This window comes from Callionymus lyra, chromosome 11 (assembly GCF_982586985.1).
Source record: "Callionymus lyra chromosome 11, fCalLyr1.hap1.1, whole genome shotgun sequence".
NCBI classification, from domain to species: domain Eukaryota; kingdom Metazoa; phylum Chordata; class Actinopteri; order Syngnathiformes; family Callionymidae; genus Callionymus; species Callionymus lyra.
Window position 1 is genome coordinate 10,350,771 of NC_141828.1, and position 17,041 is coordinate 10,367,811.

General features: G+C 37.6%; 1 protein-coding gene across 2 annotated transcripts; it reads left to right on the forward strand.

Moving 5' to 3' along the window:
• The first annotated feature begins 508 nt into the window (after positions 1-508).
• On the forward strand, positions 509-16,884 carry blnk (B cell linker). 2 transcript variants are annotated; one of them, XM_087802304.1, is made up of 22 exons: positions 509-614; positions 706-768; positions 7,182-7,228; positions 9,105-9,170; positions 9,350-9,396; positions 11,461-11,501; positions 11,559-11,661; positions 11,738-11,841; positions 11,910-11,982; positions 13,197-13,222; positions 13,294-13,322; positions 13,394-13,447; positions 13,508-13,535; positions 13,597-13,645; positions 13,708-13,759; positions 13,823-13,850; positions 13,922-13,952; positions 14,976-15,048; positions 15,111-15,186; positions 15,262-15,345; positions 16,442-16,597; positions 16,656-16,884. In XM_087802304.1, the coding sequence occupies exons 1-22, from the start codon at positions 546-548 to the stop codon at positions 16,770-16,772; spliced, it is 1,416 nt and encodes a 471-aa protein (XP_087658430.1). In that variant the 5' UTR covers positions 509-545; the 3' UTR covers positions 16,773-16,884. The 2 variants fall into 2 exon arrangements, with proteins under 2 accessions (XP_087658430.1, XP_087658431.1); XM_087802305.1 differs by lacking the exons at positions 509-614; positions 706-768; positions 7,182-7,228 and adding an exon at positions 8,744-8,862.
• The last annotated feature ends 157 nt before the right edge of the window (positions 16,885-17,041 follow it).

Sequence of the window (17,041 nt, forward strand, 5' to 3'; positions counted from 1 at the left end):
GAATAAAGTAATAATGATATCTTGACTTAACATTTTACCATTTGATGATTTAATTATTGATTAATAATCGCATGTCATTTAAATAAATTACGTGTAAAAGAAAACATTCATGACAATCGTAATATTTAAAACAAATTAATAATAATACACAGTTTTATTATCTGGATTTGAGTGATTAAACTGTGACTACAGTGGTTTCTTACTGCACCTGAATGCATCGTCCAAACATGTGCAGAAGCACAGGCTGATATTTGAGACATAGGTGACAAAGAAATGTGAGAAAAGGTTGCAGGTACAGGAGGAAGTGACAAGTCTGCGTCACAAGGACTCACTCTGTTTGACCTCCAGTGAAAGGTGTGTGTGTGTGTGTGGCGTCAGAACTGAGGAAGTCCTCGCTTCTCATTTTCCTACTCGTTTTGAAAATCAATTGCAACATACCTACTTTTTTTTTTCTCTGGTAATGAAGGAAGCTCCCTGAACTTCTTCATGTTGTCAGAACACAGTCGCGCTCCCCACAGTTCAGAGGCTCCCCGTCGCTGGAGGAAATGAACCTGCCGTCCAGAGAGGAGTGCGAGAGCTGGGGGGCCGCCCAGGTGGCCTTCTTCTTGTCCAAGGTGGGGTTTTCTCAGTTCAAAGTGGGCTTCGGTTCTTCTTCTCCTTCATCTTGTTCGGACGTGAATTTTAAAAACTTCATTTTCTCTCCAGTACCAGATGGAGGATTGTGCCAACACCGTCCTGCGACTGAGGATCAACGGACACAGATTCCTGGTGAGTTTGATCACTTTGAACTTATATTAAAAGTTGTTTTTTATTGTCACTCCTTTTAGACTTTTACATGCTACATATCTTGATTATATATATTATTTTATTAATTTTCAAACCTCACAGGGGACACCTTTTTTTAAAACCCTAATTATTTTTTATAAATGTTTTTGATAAAAGATTGAATGAAATATACGTTTAGTCCTATTCAGATTATCAGTATTTTTTTGCTTTTTCTTACTCATCTGTCCACCTAAAACGGAAACTGTTACTTCAGTTTAAATAGTGACATTTCAACATTTCATTGATTGTGTTTCACAATATGTTGTGAGTTTCATGTAACACAGTGTAGATACAATTACTTTCCCTTCAAAACAATTTAAAAGTAAAAGTTTTTTTAGGACGTTTCTCTGTTGACAGACATGATAAATCCAATTTAATGAAAGTATCCATTTTCAAAAAGCTCTATTAAACATGATAAATCTCCACATCTCTGAATTGTCATGAATGACATTCATAATTCCACGTCATTCCATTTAAATTCCATCTCTCTGTCATTCAAAACATGTTGGTTTCAAACAAACCTGTAAAACAATTTGTGGTTCTGTCGTCATGACCACTTCTGTACTTCTGCTCCCTATTATCAACTCGCCTCATCAGCGATTGGTTGAGAAATGTCACTTCCTCTTGCAACATAATCTCTGTTGGAGAAACGCTGGACTTTTCAGACAAAGCAGACTTTAGAACAAAACATGGTTGAAATATATAGAATTATTTTTAAATCATTTTTTCAACTGTTGCTTTTTATCTTCAAAAGAAAACTATGGAAATGAAAACTACTCCTAATGTCCACCTAATATCCACCATAATTTTCACATGATTTGCTTTAATTAACGGTTTATATGTCCTGTTATTCGACTGTCCACTAGAGGGCTTTGTTGTGAAAAAGAAACAATCGCAGAAAAAGGTAAATCACGCATTTAAAATTGCATGGAATCCAAATAACAAACCAAATAATAGTCAAGGAATTAAAAAATGTTTCACACAAATAATTTTTAAAATTTACCAACACCAACTAGGTTTAGACTTGAGTCTATATATCGTAGCTCTGATCATCCTTCCCTATAAAAAAAAAGAAGGAAAGACTAGATTAAAGTTGTATTCTACAGACTTCCAGTCGTAAAATAAATGTTTAAACAGCAGTTTCTTTGAGCTTTAAAGCCACAAATCTCAGCCAACACTGTGAGGCTTAGACTGAAATCACACCCAAGTGCAGATGCAACAAGCAAACAGAAAATTAACTCAATTAATGAAAATGTTTTAATTTCAGTAGCTCCAAAAAAAAAAAGTTTTCTGTCTAAAGTAAACTCCACACCACAAGTCAGTCAGAGAACAAAAGCTCGCAAAAAACACGCTGAATAAAACTGCAAAATGTAGGCTGAGGCACAAGGAGGCCAAAAATTATAATCCACAAAGAGAGAAATATAGAACGTGCATACCAGATGACGATCGTAATCTGGCGCCTGTTGCTGCGGGAGAGGTTGCTTTAAGTTCTGCTGCTGAGGTGGGGATTGTTTGGTGAGCTGCAGCTGCTGTTAGAGCAACAGGCGCCGTGGAACTCAGGAAGCAGAAAAATGACAAAACAAGTTTCAAAAATAAAAGCACGAGACAAAACGTGACACTCACACTAGAAATGTCTTTATTCTGTTTAAAAAATTAAGAACTGACAAGATTTTTAGCGTTTGGTTTTGTTTTTTTTGTTGTTAATGAATTATTTTTTATTTATGACTTTTTTTTTAATTATATTTTTTTATTTATAGTTTATTGTTTTCTAACATATGTTTTTTATGTTTTTATTTTATATTTTTTGTTTATTTTCTCTCATTATTATTTAATCTGTACATTTGTATGTACGTTTTTTTTTTAGCTATGGTATCAATTTCTTTATTTTGTGTTTATCAGGTTTTTGGTTTCAAATCCAGATTTAATCGAAGATTTGTGGTTCCCTGCTATTCATTTTTAGATAACTATTAGTATGCGTAGGGCTACTTGTCCTTCCTTGCAAAACCCTTTTAAAATACGACCATAAAAATGATATTTGATATAATTCGGTGTGAAGTATATAAACGAATGACTTATTCTTAATCTATGGAGTTTTTCACTTGACGAGTTTGAAGTCTATGTCGCTTCCTGTGTGTTTGATACTTTACAGACTCATTTCATCATGAGAACAAAGCCCAGATCTGATTTGTTGTTCATATTTCTGATTAAATGATGAATGAACGTGTCAGACGAATCCCTTTCAACCTCCCGGACGAGCCTTATTGCGACATCAAGCGCCGTCACGGTGACTGACAACCGCTGATCCGACTCTCTGGCGTCAAGGTGATCACGTGACGCCGGTACGTGCGGCGGCGGCGGCGGCTGTCGTCCGCCTGAGTGGCGTTTGTTTGTAGCGTGGATGTCGGCGTGACATCACAGTGCGTGACGGCTGTTTTTGATCGCCGTCTAACCCCGGCGTGAACGTCAAGTCGACGGCACCTTCATCTCTGCCGGTTTCTCCCTCTTTTAACGATGAATCTTTGCCGCGACCTTTGACCTCTTGGCACCTCGGTTTCTGCCCAGTCACTATGCAACCTCCACTTTTATCCCTTTTCAGAAACGACTCGACTTGAGGGACGGTCGGTAACGATGCGCCGCGTGCAATAAATTCTAATAACTTGGGTGTGTCTTGAGGGCGTCCGTCCATAAAAGTCCTGTATCGTTAATTTTACAGCTTCAGTTGGGAGAAGTTGCTCGTAAATACAAAGCAATGTAAGCAATCATCATTTAATAAGTAAGTGGCCTCATTTAACCAAAACGATTCGCTCCATTAAAACAACCCAGAGAGATCTTTTCCACTTGAGGCTCCTGAAAAAACTTCCTGAAAACTTATAAAAACTCATAAAAATGAAAACGAGAAAGATAATATTGAAGTTAAGAAGTTAATAAAAGGAAGGAGAAAAGAAAATAAAAAAATCAAGGTCTTGAGGGGAAACACTTTGTTAAGCTTTCTCTATGTTCTCCCTGTGTTGTGTGGGTTTACTCCAGGAACCCCAGTTTCCTCCCAGAGTCCAAAAACATACAGAGGTTTGATTGGGAATTTGGGGGATTTTGTCCATAGGTGTGTGTATAACTATAACTTAAAACCTGTGTGTGGATGAATGGTTGTATGTTTATGTGTGAACTGGCATCCTATCCAGGGTGTCCCCCACCTCCCGCCCAAAGGAACTGGGATCGGTTCTATCCCCTCGTCACCCCCACAAGGAAATAAGTGGCAGATTTTTTTTTTAAAACTTAAAACCTGTGTATATAAGAAATGGTTGTGTGTCTTTGTGTGGCTTGCGACAGACCGCCGTCCTGTCCAGGGTGTCCCCCGCCTCTCGCCCGAAGAGACTGGAATGGGTTCCATCCCCCCCGTTACCTCTATAAGGGAAAACATGGCAGAATTCATTTATTTTACTTAAAACCTGTGTGTGTATGAATTGGTTGTATGCCTATGTGTGGCCTGGCATCCTGTCCAGGGTGTCCCCCAACTCTCCCCCCGAAGAAACTGGGATGGGTTCCATCCCTTCTGTCACCCCCACGGTAATAAGAGGCATAAATCATTTTTTTTAAACCTAAAACCTGTGTGTGTATGAATGGTTGTATGTCTGTGTGGCCTGGCATCCTTTCCAGGGTGTCCCCCAACTCTCGCCCAAAGAAACTAGGATGGGTTCCATCCCCCCCGTTACCCCTATAAGGGAATACGTGGCAGAAATAATTTTTTTAAAACTTAAAACCTGTGTGTATGAATGGTTGTGTGTCTTTGTGTGGCTTGCGACAGACTGCCGTCCTGTCCAGGGTGTCCCCTGCCTCTCGCCCGCAGAAACTTAGAAATCATCATCACCATGTTTTGAAGTTATTACTTTTTAAAGTTCTCCCCTGTCTGAAGTCTCGGCAAACAAGAGGTTACGAGGTTTAGTCTTTGTTAAGAATTCAGAAAAAGTTTTTAGAAACTGGTACACAAACTCACTTTTTGAAAATAGACAAAACTTGTTAAACTAACAAAATTCACGAAAGGGGAAAATATTTATATTTTAAATTGCATAATTAAAAAATACAAAAATATAAATAGATTGTGTCCAGCTTAGTAACATTTCTTCATAATCAGTTTTTAAAGCTTCACTCTGACTTCTGGAGGGCCGAGTAAATACAAGCGGGGGCCACCCTGACCCCGGTCCGTCCTCATAATGCATGTATGAATGCAGTGTTTCGGCTCCTGCGGGGATTGGACGCCGTGTTCCGGGGCCTGCTGGAGAGCTGCTTCCTGTAATGGTATATCAGGGCGAGGCGGCGGTTTTTACAGCATCGACGGAATGTTCCTGTTCTGTGATCTGAAGGCTTCGGCGTGCACGGCTGTTGTGTCTAACTGGAAGGAGCAAACTCGTATAAATAATTCAACACAGGAGCAGCGGAGTGGAGAATCCTGCTGGGGCGCACCATTTGATATTTTATTCGATGTCAAAAGGCTAAACCTGATTTTCTTTTTTTTTTTTAAAGCTGATACGTATTTATTTGGTGAGCCTGTGGGATGATCAAGCGTGTGTTCGGGATCCAGGTTCAGATATTCCCATTAGACTGGATCGCCCGCTCTCTTGCCGAAGGCTCCTTCCATTCCTTTTGTTGTGTCTTTGATTCGCTTCCCTTATACATCCGCTTCAATTAAACCACGTGGCGTTCGCTTCGTCAGACGGGCTCACCTGACATCTTCGAAACGTGGTCGTCACGACGTTACCCACGAATGTGAAACAGCAGCGAGACGAGCGAGGGACGACCCGGAGCCATGAATTATGAATAAGGAGGGATGAATGCATAATTTAACTAGATTTGTTGCATATTTTATGGTAATCATGTCTAATTTATTATGAATTAGAATTGCCGCTCAGCAAAACACATTAAAATACACCCCAAAAAAAAAACGAAGAAAATTCCAACATACACAAATGAGCCGGCAGTAAGATCCACTTTTTACCAACAAAAAAAAATGTTTTTTTAATAAGATTCGTTTTTTTATTCTTCTGCCATGTTTTGATGAAGCGCTGACTTCCTGTTGGAAGATGCAAAACAAGCAGCGGGAACGTAAAGTTAAGTGTTAAAAGTGTTTTTCCTGAATTTTTTTCTGCAAACATGTTGTTTTCGAGTCAAAGGAATGATGCTGAAATAGAGCCAACGTGGGTATCGATAGAAGAAAAAAGGACACAGGAATATACAAAATCTAGTTTTAAAAAAGTCACCAGGAAAAAAAAATGAGAACGAAAATTCCGTATTTTTTCGACTTTACGTTTTCCCTAGACTTTTGTATATGGTAGAAACTTTCATTCATTTACTGTACTCCCTTATGGGGGTCGTGGGGCTGGAGCTTATCTCAGTTACTTTAAGTGAGAGGCAGGGGACACACTGGAAAGGACGCTAGTCTGTCGCAGGACACAAAAAGAAAACACAACCATTCACACACACACTCATACCTACCGACAATTTCCCTAAATTCCCAATCAACCTCTGTGTGTTTTGGGACGGTGGGAGGAAACCGGAGTGCCCAGAGTAAACCCACACAGAATGACGAGAACATAAAAACTCCACACAGAAAGGTTACAAGTTGGCCACTGCGCCACCGCACATATTATATCCAAAGAACATAATTTAAAACACAAAAAAACACAACATATACGTCTTATTCTACTAAAATGCGCTTCCTTCAGACACTACTATTTTTGCCTTGCAAAAATAAATAAATAATACTTCTATTTTTTTTGTTGATAGTAATGACCATAAGAAAACTAAAAACTAAAATATTTGTATTGTGTAGTTTTGTCTGTTTTCTTGAAATCATTTTGTTGTTTTTTTAATATTTTGTGCAATATTAGTCTTTTTTTTGTTTTTTTGTTTCTTTGTGTGGAGCAAAGAAAAAAAGTTGATATCTGTATATTGTCGTTGGTAGTGCTGTTCATCACTCGTGGTTAAACATGGTCAATATTGTGAGCAACTCATGTCTGCCATGTATCGAAAGTTAATGAATATATCCGTCGGTTTCCTGACTCACTTCATTGTAAGAGACAAAGTGATACCATGACTCAGACCAACGTCCTGTTCAGAAAACCGAGTTACTCTAAATATACTAAAAAAAAGTCTAGTGTATACTTGTTTTCTATAGCAGTAAATAATCAGTGTATGAAGCATTTGAAGTATTCAACGATGTATGTTTACAGAGAGAAACATTTCTTTCTGGAGCAAATAATCTTTCAGCAAACCGGTGAGATGCTGCCATCTCCTGTTGAACATTTTGAGGCTTCCACATGTCAACTTTGTGTCAACTTTGTGTCAACACTACTTCCTCACAGAACATGTCTGACATCGACGTGAGCAAGTTCGGCCCTTTACAACAACCGTAAGTAAGACATTTGTCACTTCATCGTACGACGGAAGGAAATTGTTTGTCAACTGTCGGGAGCATGAATCACCAACATGACCACATAACACATAAACATCCTTCAAAAATAATTATCAATTAATCTTGAACTTAATTACATGTTAATGTTATTTTTTTACTTTTTGTGGATATATTAAGTAAATCATAAATAACTATCTCTTAAGACATCACAGATGTAGAAAAACATTAGAAATTAGTTTTGTTGTTGTTTACTATGACATTAAGTGAAGGAAGTTATAAACAAAACATTTTCTTTCTTAGCTAGAACATAACATTGCCAATTTAGCTAGACCACAACTGTGCTAACACTTAGCTAGACTATCACAGCGCTAGCTTTGTAGACTGTAACACACTATTTTAGCTGCTCCACAACAGCGCTATCTTAGCTAGAGTATAATTGTGCCAGTTTAACTAGACTATCACAGTGCTATCTTAGCTAGACTATAAGAGTGCTAATTAAACTAGACCATTACCGTAATATATTTGTTAGACAGTAACAGTGCTAGTTTAGCTTAAACATAACAGTGTTAGCTTACCTAGACTATCTCAGCACTGGTTAAACTAGACTGTCAGAGCGCTAGCTTAGCTAGACTACAACAACACTAGTTTAGCTAGACTATAACAGTGCCATTTTAGCTAGACTATAACAGTGCTAGCTTAGCTAGACTATAAAATGGCTAGCTTAGCTAGACTACAACAACACTGGCTTAGCTGGACTATAACAGTGCTAGTTTACCTAGACTATAACAGTGCCGTCTTAGCTGGACTATAATAGTGCTAGCTGAGTTAGACTATTAAAGGGCTAGCTTAGATAGAGTACAACAGTGCCATCTTAACTGGACTGTTATAGCACTAGCTTAGCTAGACTATAAAAGGGCTAGCTTAGCTAGAGTACAACAGAGCTAGCTTAGCTAGACTATTAAAGGCATTGCTTAGCTAGACTATAACAGTGCTAGCTTACCTATACTATAAAAGGGTTAGCTTAGCTGGACTATAACAATACTATCTTAGCTGGACTATAACGGTGCTAGCTTAGTTTGACTATAAAAGGGCTAGCTTAGCTAGACTACAACAATACTATCTTAGCTGGACTATGACAGTTCTAGCTTAGCTAGACTCTAACAGCACTATCTTAGCTAGTAAATAGCAGTGCTAGTAGTAGTTGTTTTAAGAAATGTACCAACCCATAAAACGTTGTATATTTTGAAGTTCAAAATCAAAATAATTTCAAGAAAGTTTGTTTCTCATCTCAAATCATGGATGTATTAACGACAGAAGAAAATGTGAATATTGTGAAATAAATCTAGGACTAAAGTAAATCTAAAAATTCAGTGATAACTTTGTTAAGGAAAACAACGCAAGCAGCTCTTTACATCCACTCACTTGATGCAACACGATTGTCGAAACCTTTCGCGTGTTTGTGTGCGCATGTGTCATGAGCCGTGGAAAAGAGAAGTGAGGGCTTCGATGCACACAACCGCAGTCAGGACGAACTGACAAACGCTCAAAAAAGCGTCTTTCAGACCAGAGATATATACCATGAATCTGGAGGCCATAGGCAAACTGGCGGCTCCGGCCACAGCGAAGATGCGGTAAGAATTCAAAGAAACAGCTTTAAACTTACAGTAATACTTGCATGATTCATCAGCAGTATGTTTTTAAAAACTATACTCTTGTTTGTCGCTCTGGCCGTCGCTAACGGTCACATGTTCACGTTACAAATCAGTTTATAGGTTCATCCGTGGATTTGCAGGGGAAAGAAGTCGTTTATTTTCCAATATTCCGGAGTTCACGCGTCAAACTTTTCACGTGACTTGTGTGTTTTTTTTTTCAGGCAGCTACAAAAGATCGTCCAGGACATCAAGAAAAACGACGGCGGTTTGCTGGATAAGTTGAGAAGGTCGGCCTCTTCTATTTATTTCCTACAGTGATAAAGTAAATGTCAGCGTGAGACTATTCGAAGCTGCGCTGAATCTTTATTCCTCTTTTACAACCGTAGAATTGAACAGATGGCAGCGGTTTCACTTTTTAAAAAGACCCAGGAGACCTAATTCTTTCTTCTCCTTTAACCCTTTCCAGGCTCAAAGGCAAATCTCTTCCAAAAGTCCCAGCACGAGATTACAGAGGTAATACATTATTCAAGATGGGATTTTAAACAACGATGAGGGTTTTTTTGGTCTGTGTTTCACACATATTTTTGCGTTGTTGTGTCTTTGTTTCAACAAAAGTTGTTTTCAAGATATTCTGAAATCTCTGGCAAAGTTTTCACAGAAGAGGAGAAAATCTTGAAGCATCATAGTCTCATTTATCTCTTCAAGGCACCTTTACAAACTCTTGAAACAAAATTACAATCTCAAAAAAGAGTTGAGTTTAATATTTTATAAAGCTAATCCCTTCAATTGTACGTTTAAAAATAAAATAAAATGGTTAATGATGATGTTTTCATGATAAGTGAGTTTCAAATGTTCACCATGAAGCACCATCACATCTGCTGGTCGTCCAGTTTCACATGTTTATCGAGCAGCTGCATCGAAACTTGTGGTTTAATTTCATGAGAATTCAACTGAAACATAACAAGACCCAACCACAGTTTTCAAACTTTGTTTCCATCATTTTATCCATAAAGTAGGTTTTATTTCTTTTTTAGTATTTTAATTATGTTGCAATTTTCTCTTTTCATATATACTTCATAACTATAATTATTGTCCTTTAAATAGTTTTATCAAAAATGCACTGATGCCCAGAGGTTCATAAATTAATAAATAATATTTTTTTATTATGTTTAAATGATGATGACGACAACGACGTTGGTCGCGATGATGTGATGTTGATGGTGATGATGGTGGAGATGATGATTATGGTGTTGATAATAATGAATGTGATGGTGATGGTGATGATGATGATGATGGTGATGATGATGATGATGATGATGATGATGATGATGATGATGATGATGATGATGATGATGATGACGATGTTGATGTTGATGTTGTTGAAGATGAAGATAATGGTGGAGATGATGATTATAATAGTGATGATGAAGGTGATAATGGTGATGATGATGAAGATGATAATGGTGGTGATGATGATGATTATAATGGTGATGATGTTGATGTTGATGTTGATGTTGATGTTGATGAAGATGAAGATAATGGTGGAGATGATGATTATAATAGTGATGATGAAGGTGATAACGGTGATGATGATGAAGATGATAATGGTGGTGATGATGATGATGATGATGAAGGTGATGATGATGATTATAATGATGATGATGAAGATGATGAAGGTGATGATGATCATCATCATAATGGTGATGATAATGATGATGAAGGTGATGATGATGATAATGGTGATGATGATGATTATAATGGTGATGATGATGATTATAACGGTGAGGATAATTATGATGAAGGTGATGATGATGTTGATGATAATGATGATGAAGGTGATGATGATTATAATGGTGATGATGATGATTATAACGGTGAGGATAATTATGATGAAGGTGATGATGATGATGATGATAATGGTGATGATGATTATAATGGTGATAATAATGATGATGAAGGTGATGATGATAATGATGAAGGTGATGGTGATGATGATCATGATAATAGTGATGATGGTGATGATGATGATAAAGGTGATGATGGTGAGGATGATGAGGATTATAATGGTGAGGATGATGATGATTATAATGGTGATGATGATGATTATAACGGTGAGGATAATTATGATGAAGGTGATGATGATGATGATGATAATGATGATGAAGGTGATGATGATTATAATGGTGATGATGATGATTATAACGGTGAGGATAATTATGATGAAGGTGATGATGATGATGATGATAATCGTGATGATGATTATAATGGTGATAATAATGATGATGAAGGTGATGATGATAATGATGAAGGTGATGGTGATGATGATCATGATAATAGTGATGATGGTGATGATGATGATAAAGGTGATGATGGTGAGGATGATGAGGATTATAATGGTGAGGATGATGAGGATTATAATGGTGATGATGATGATTATAATGGTGATGATGATAATATTTGTGATGATGTTGATGATGATGATGGTGATAATGATGATGAAGGTGATAATGGTGAGGATGATGATGGTGAGGATGAAGGTGATAAAAGTTACGATCATGACGATGATATTTCTCTCAGGGGGCAGAAGAGAAAGCGATGATCTTTCCGGCTCCGACTACGTGAGTAAAATCATGGCGGCGTGTGTTGAAATATTTCAGCTGACGATCTCTCTTCAGGACAACGACTCGTGGCACGAGGATCCTGAGCAGACCTACGAGCCCCCCCCAACTCACCGGGACCTGCCCACCTTACCACAGTTCCAGAGGAGCAAATATCCTGGTGCACACCTTTTTTTTAGAGAAGCAGAAATCCCCCGACAATTCAGTTAACTTGAATTCTGTTCCCCCTGTTCCAGACGGATCCTCGACCCCTCCAGAGAGACCCCCTAGGAGGGGTTTTAGGCCCGGTAAAGGGTCCAAACAACTACCCCCGGAGCCCACAGATGAAGAGGATAATGATGTAGAGCACCTTCAGCATCACATTCATATCTTCATCTGAACTGACGGGTGAATGTACTTCTCTCTCAGGGCGACTACATCAGTCCAAATGATGGAACCGACGAGGAAAACTATGTTCAACCTTCAGAGATGCCCCCTACAGGTGAGTCGGAGAACAGGTCATTTTCAAGTGTCACCCTCAGCAGAGGGAGGTTTAATAAATATGTGTCATTTCTGGCAACCAAAAATGATTGCAGGAAGTCAATTAAGTGACAATTATATAGAAACACATTTATTTTTCTGTTACAAAAGAAAACAAATGATCTATTTTCAAATTAAATTCACCTTGAAGTGCTAAAACATAGACTGACTTTGTTGTTTTCACTCTTGTCATAATGTCAAATCACGACATTGTCTGTGTTAAAAATCCACTTCTGCATTTTGCACCTTAAAATAACCACGCTGAATGATACACAAAGTCATCATCGACATGACGCCCGATAACAACAAACACTATGAAACTGATTTAAAGGCGCTGGGTTGAGTATCTGGCGCCCTCGAGCGGATGCAGAGCGCACTGCGTCTTGAAAATCAGCAACAAGATAAATATCTATTTTTCTTTAACGTTAATAATTGAAAAAATAAATGCAATTATTTCAACTATTATGTAATTGGGATTTTTTTTGGTTGTTTTTTATTTTTCATTTTCAGATAAATTGTTTAAAATATATATATATATTATATATATTTGATGTATTAATACGTTATTTCTTTAATAGCATAACGTTTTCCCGCTTTATTAAGGACAGCTAAAACTTTTCACTAAGTTTTCTAAGTTTAAAAAACATTAAGATTTAAATTTTGGAAAATGTATAACTTGTGATAAGATAAGTAAATTCCTCAAATAGACATTGAACAGAGAAAATAGATGATTCAGATATAAGAAAGACTGAACGTGTGATCCAAGATCGAAAATAACATTAAAAAAAACATTTTCTTACACTTAACTCATTTAAAAAAAAACACACACACACACACACACATAGATAGAGATAGATAAAGTATTTTGTCCAGCAGCAATACCACATCCGTCCATACAGACATCAATACATGCATGTAAAAACAACAAAATAAATACATATACATGTATGAAAAGACATTGCCAACAAAAAGTAAAAAGTCATACACACACACATTATATTTCTGATATATATATACATAATATTCATTATTCTATTGTATTTTTTTCATTTAGATATTATAAATACATTTTAATTTCATTACTTTTATTATGTGCATGTGTCATTACTACAAAATATTCCCACGTTATGTCAAAAATAATAATGTTCTGCTTCTGATCCGAATGTATGTTTCTAGACTGCTACGAGGTTCCTGAAATGGAAGTAAGTTCCACAGCAATATCATCTATTAATACTTAATACAAAAACTTGAACGAGTGTTTCTGATTGACCAGGAGAATTCAATGACATTATCAACAAGCAGGTGAGTCGACTCTCTGGACAACAAACTACATTTAAGATTCATCTTTAATGATGAAACATTTTTCTCTGCAGGTCACCACGACCTGCGATCGCATCCTTCCCTCTCCCTCCGACGCCAAGTCCACGGTACTTGTGAGGTGTTTTCTAACCTTTGAATGTTTGACCGATAACTTGACTGTCTGACAGGGTGCGAAGAAGGACGTCGCCCTCTCCCGTAAGTGACTATTCATTCTCCATGTTCTCCTGATGCTGACTGGACGTTTGAGGACATTCAGGTCCGGCACTCTGGCGACGGAGCGTTTGACAGCGACGACGAAGATAAACGTGAGTGGTCCTCTTGAAGTTTTAGTGCAGGAAACTGAGGGAGAATCTCGTCTCGTCCGCAGCTCATCATGCACCGACTCGACCTCTGATCCCGCCCAAACCTTCACCTCGAGAGTAGGTACCTGAGAGTGTGAGTGCAGGGATTCATTAAGTTTTAATATTTCTTTTATTCCTCAGAAAGTCTCCGAAACTTCCGCCCAAACCAGTACGTCCGACACTTGATTTCTATGAGTATATGTCGACAAACTCGTGATAATTTTGTGGTTGTTGTTGCAGAGAGTGGAAGTGAATCTAATAGAATTTGAAGGTAAGTTTTATTAGTTCACAAACTCTCCAGGGAATGTGGATGAATTAAAACACACATAAAGCATTTGATCCATTGTTTGGCTTAAAGTGAAGAAAATCAAGTTTTATTATATTTAAAATCTGCAAATATATAAACAACATTTGATGTTGTGTGTTTTTAAATAATCTCTAAAATATCTGAAAAGACATAAGAATCATTAATGAATACATAACTTTGTATTACTGTTCATAACTAGTACAACTATAGTGATGGTCATGCTGTACACGGACTCTAAAGAGTACTTTATAATGTTGAATAACTGCTTATTAACATTTGAGTCAGTAGCTTATAAATGATTCATGTATAAACTAGTGATGGTCTGATGAAGCTTCATGAAGCAGTGTCATTATTTTCAGAGTCCACTAGATGGCGGTCTCTGCACTATTTTCCTTTGTTTTGAACAACTGTTCTAATGAAACATAATTTTTAAACTGATGGCGCCACCTACTGACCTCTGAACAACTAGTTTGATCCCTAATCTCAATTGTTATCAACATATTCTATTTAAAAAATCTGTATATTTAAAAAATTTAATACAAACACAATGTAATTATTTTGATTTAAAAAAAAAAAGAAAAATTCAGTTTAAATTCAGTTATACATGCTTTATTTCTTAAAGAATTTAAAGATTTGCACTCAACAGTAAAATATTGTTTAATTATATCTAAAAGACCTTTGATTGTACTTGCATAATACAAACATTGCTTTTAAAAGATAATTTGAAGAATCTATATTTAATATAAACGAACATCACAGGGCTCATTGTGTCATAGGTAACTTTTTATATACTTTTATTTACTAAATTGGTCTTACTGACAATCTTTTTTAAACTTTGAGGACACGGCAACATGTTTTTTTACTTGATAAAATAAATATATTGTGCATAATGTAATAAATGAGCCACAATATAACCAAAAAATCAACATTCAAACATTATAAATAAAAAATATATTCTATCGATCATATTGTTATTGTGGTCCTCAGTGCCCTCAGTGCGCGTCCATCACAATGACCTGAAATCATCTCCGAAGTTTCCGCTGGACACTAAACGACCAATGTAAGCATCACTGCTGAAATTAGTTTTTTAACTAATGACTTATCATGACTTTTCTCTCTCAGGTTTATTCTTCCTCCTTTCAGGAAGGTTGTAGTTGCAGGACAAGCTGACAGAGACGCAGAGACGGATCAGGACGAGGTTCAGTTTGTTTCTGAAGATTTAAAAACTCAGTCCTGTTGGTTTTTCTTCTTGACGTTTCGATGGTGTTCGCAGGACGCAGGCGTGCACGACAAGCCCTGGTTCAGCAGCACGTGCGACCGGAAGATGGCCGGAGACGCCGTGGGACAGTTCAACAAAGTGAGGAGCTTAAAAAACTGCCACACGTTTATACAAATGATTAGAGAGAAGACGACAAAAGTATATTTTTGTTCGACAAATAATTGTTTTCTCAGAGATGTTGGATCTTCCTGTCACTAGTTACTGTCCTTCTTCACCAGCTAGTTCATGAACCTTTGAAGAAACATGGTGGTCGAAACATCAAGAGACTGACTTTTCCAAAGACAGTGCTGATGTGAGCTACACAATCATCCATTGAGGTGAAGTTCAGCTTCTGTCTCTGAGACGGACTCAGTTCCACCAATAGATAATAAGGACTTCCCTCCACAAATACTTCTCTTTTTTTAAAACAAAAATGTCATGAACTTGTTGGAAAAATGCAGACAAGATTCTGGTCCAAGTTTCCATTACAATGGAAAATCAAACAAAATCAAACCAAAAAAGTACCCTTTAGTAATGTCTTTTCGTCGTCTTTTCTCCAGTGTGATTTAATAAGAGCTCATTCCTTCACTTCTATCAATGGTTCCCAGTTTAAGAACATATGGAGAAGCTTCTTTCAGCTACATCAGCATGTACCCAAGAATTACTCATTTATTATTATTTTAACACTTTTTTCCACTTTTTTTTTTCAGGAGGTGTTTGGGGCTTTTATGAGTGACATTTACAAGCTACAATATATTCCTTTAAAAAAAAAATTGAATTGCTGGTTTATTAGCAATTACATGAATACATTCTGCTTTTGTTTTTATTGTAATTGTTTACTCCCGTCTCTATTGGGTTCTTCCTGAAGGCCTCAATGAATTGGGTAACTCCTTGCAAGCTTTCTAATGCAATGCATCTCATTTACTTCATTGTTTCCGAGAGAGCGTTACAACGCCACCTATTGGCATGGCGGGTGTATGACTGTCCAATCAACTGAACATGAAGGAATACAAGCCCCTGTCTGGATAGTATTAGAAGCCTCTCATTCCAGCTTTAAATCATATAACACACCATGAAAAAAATAATAGGGAGGAGACGCTACCCTGAGGTCTCCCGGTATCATTGAAAGGCTAACTATCAACATCATCTTCACCTCTTGTAATCAAGGTTAACCCATGACTTTTGTCGGTCGCAGGACGGATCGTTCCTGGTGAGGAAGAGTTCGGGTCAAGACGCCCAGCAGCCGTACACGTTAGTGGTCTTCTACAACGGGCGGGTCTACAACATCCCCATCCGCTTCCTGGACTACCCTCATAAATACGCGCTGGGGAGCGAGAAGAAGGGCGAGGAGGTAGAGAAACCAACACCTTCACCAGTTCATTTAAACGATGTGATTATTGTCTCGACAGTACTTTGACAGCGTGGCCCACATCATCGAGAACCACCAGAGGAACCCGCTGGTCCTGATCGACAGCCAGAGCAACAGCAAGGACACCGCCTTGCTCTGCTACCCCATCACACTTTAAAAAACAACCCTCCACCCTCTCGAGGGGAAACTTCCCTGAACTCCACACAGACTCAAGAGCAGCGTTTGAATTCATGTTTTATTAAAATGCTTCTGCAGGTTCAGTCAGTAAACAGTGGGTTTTGAAATGAACGCGAGGAATGAAGCGGGGAAAAAAAAGAAGCGGCTAGCTGTCGACGTCATTTCTATACTTTTTTCTTTTTTTTTTAAACTAACTTCTCAAATCTGCTCACGTGTTCAGTCGTCTCATGCTTCCACTCGTTGCATAAG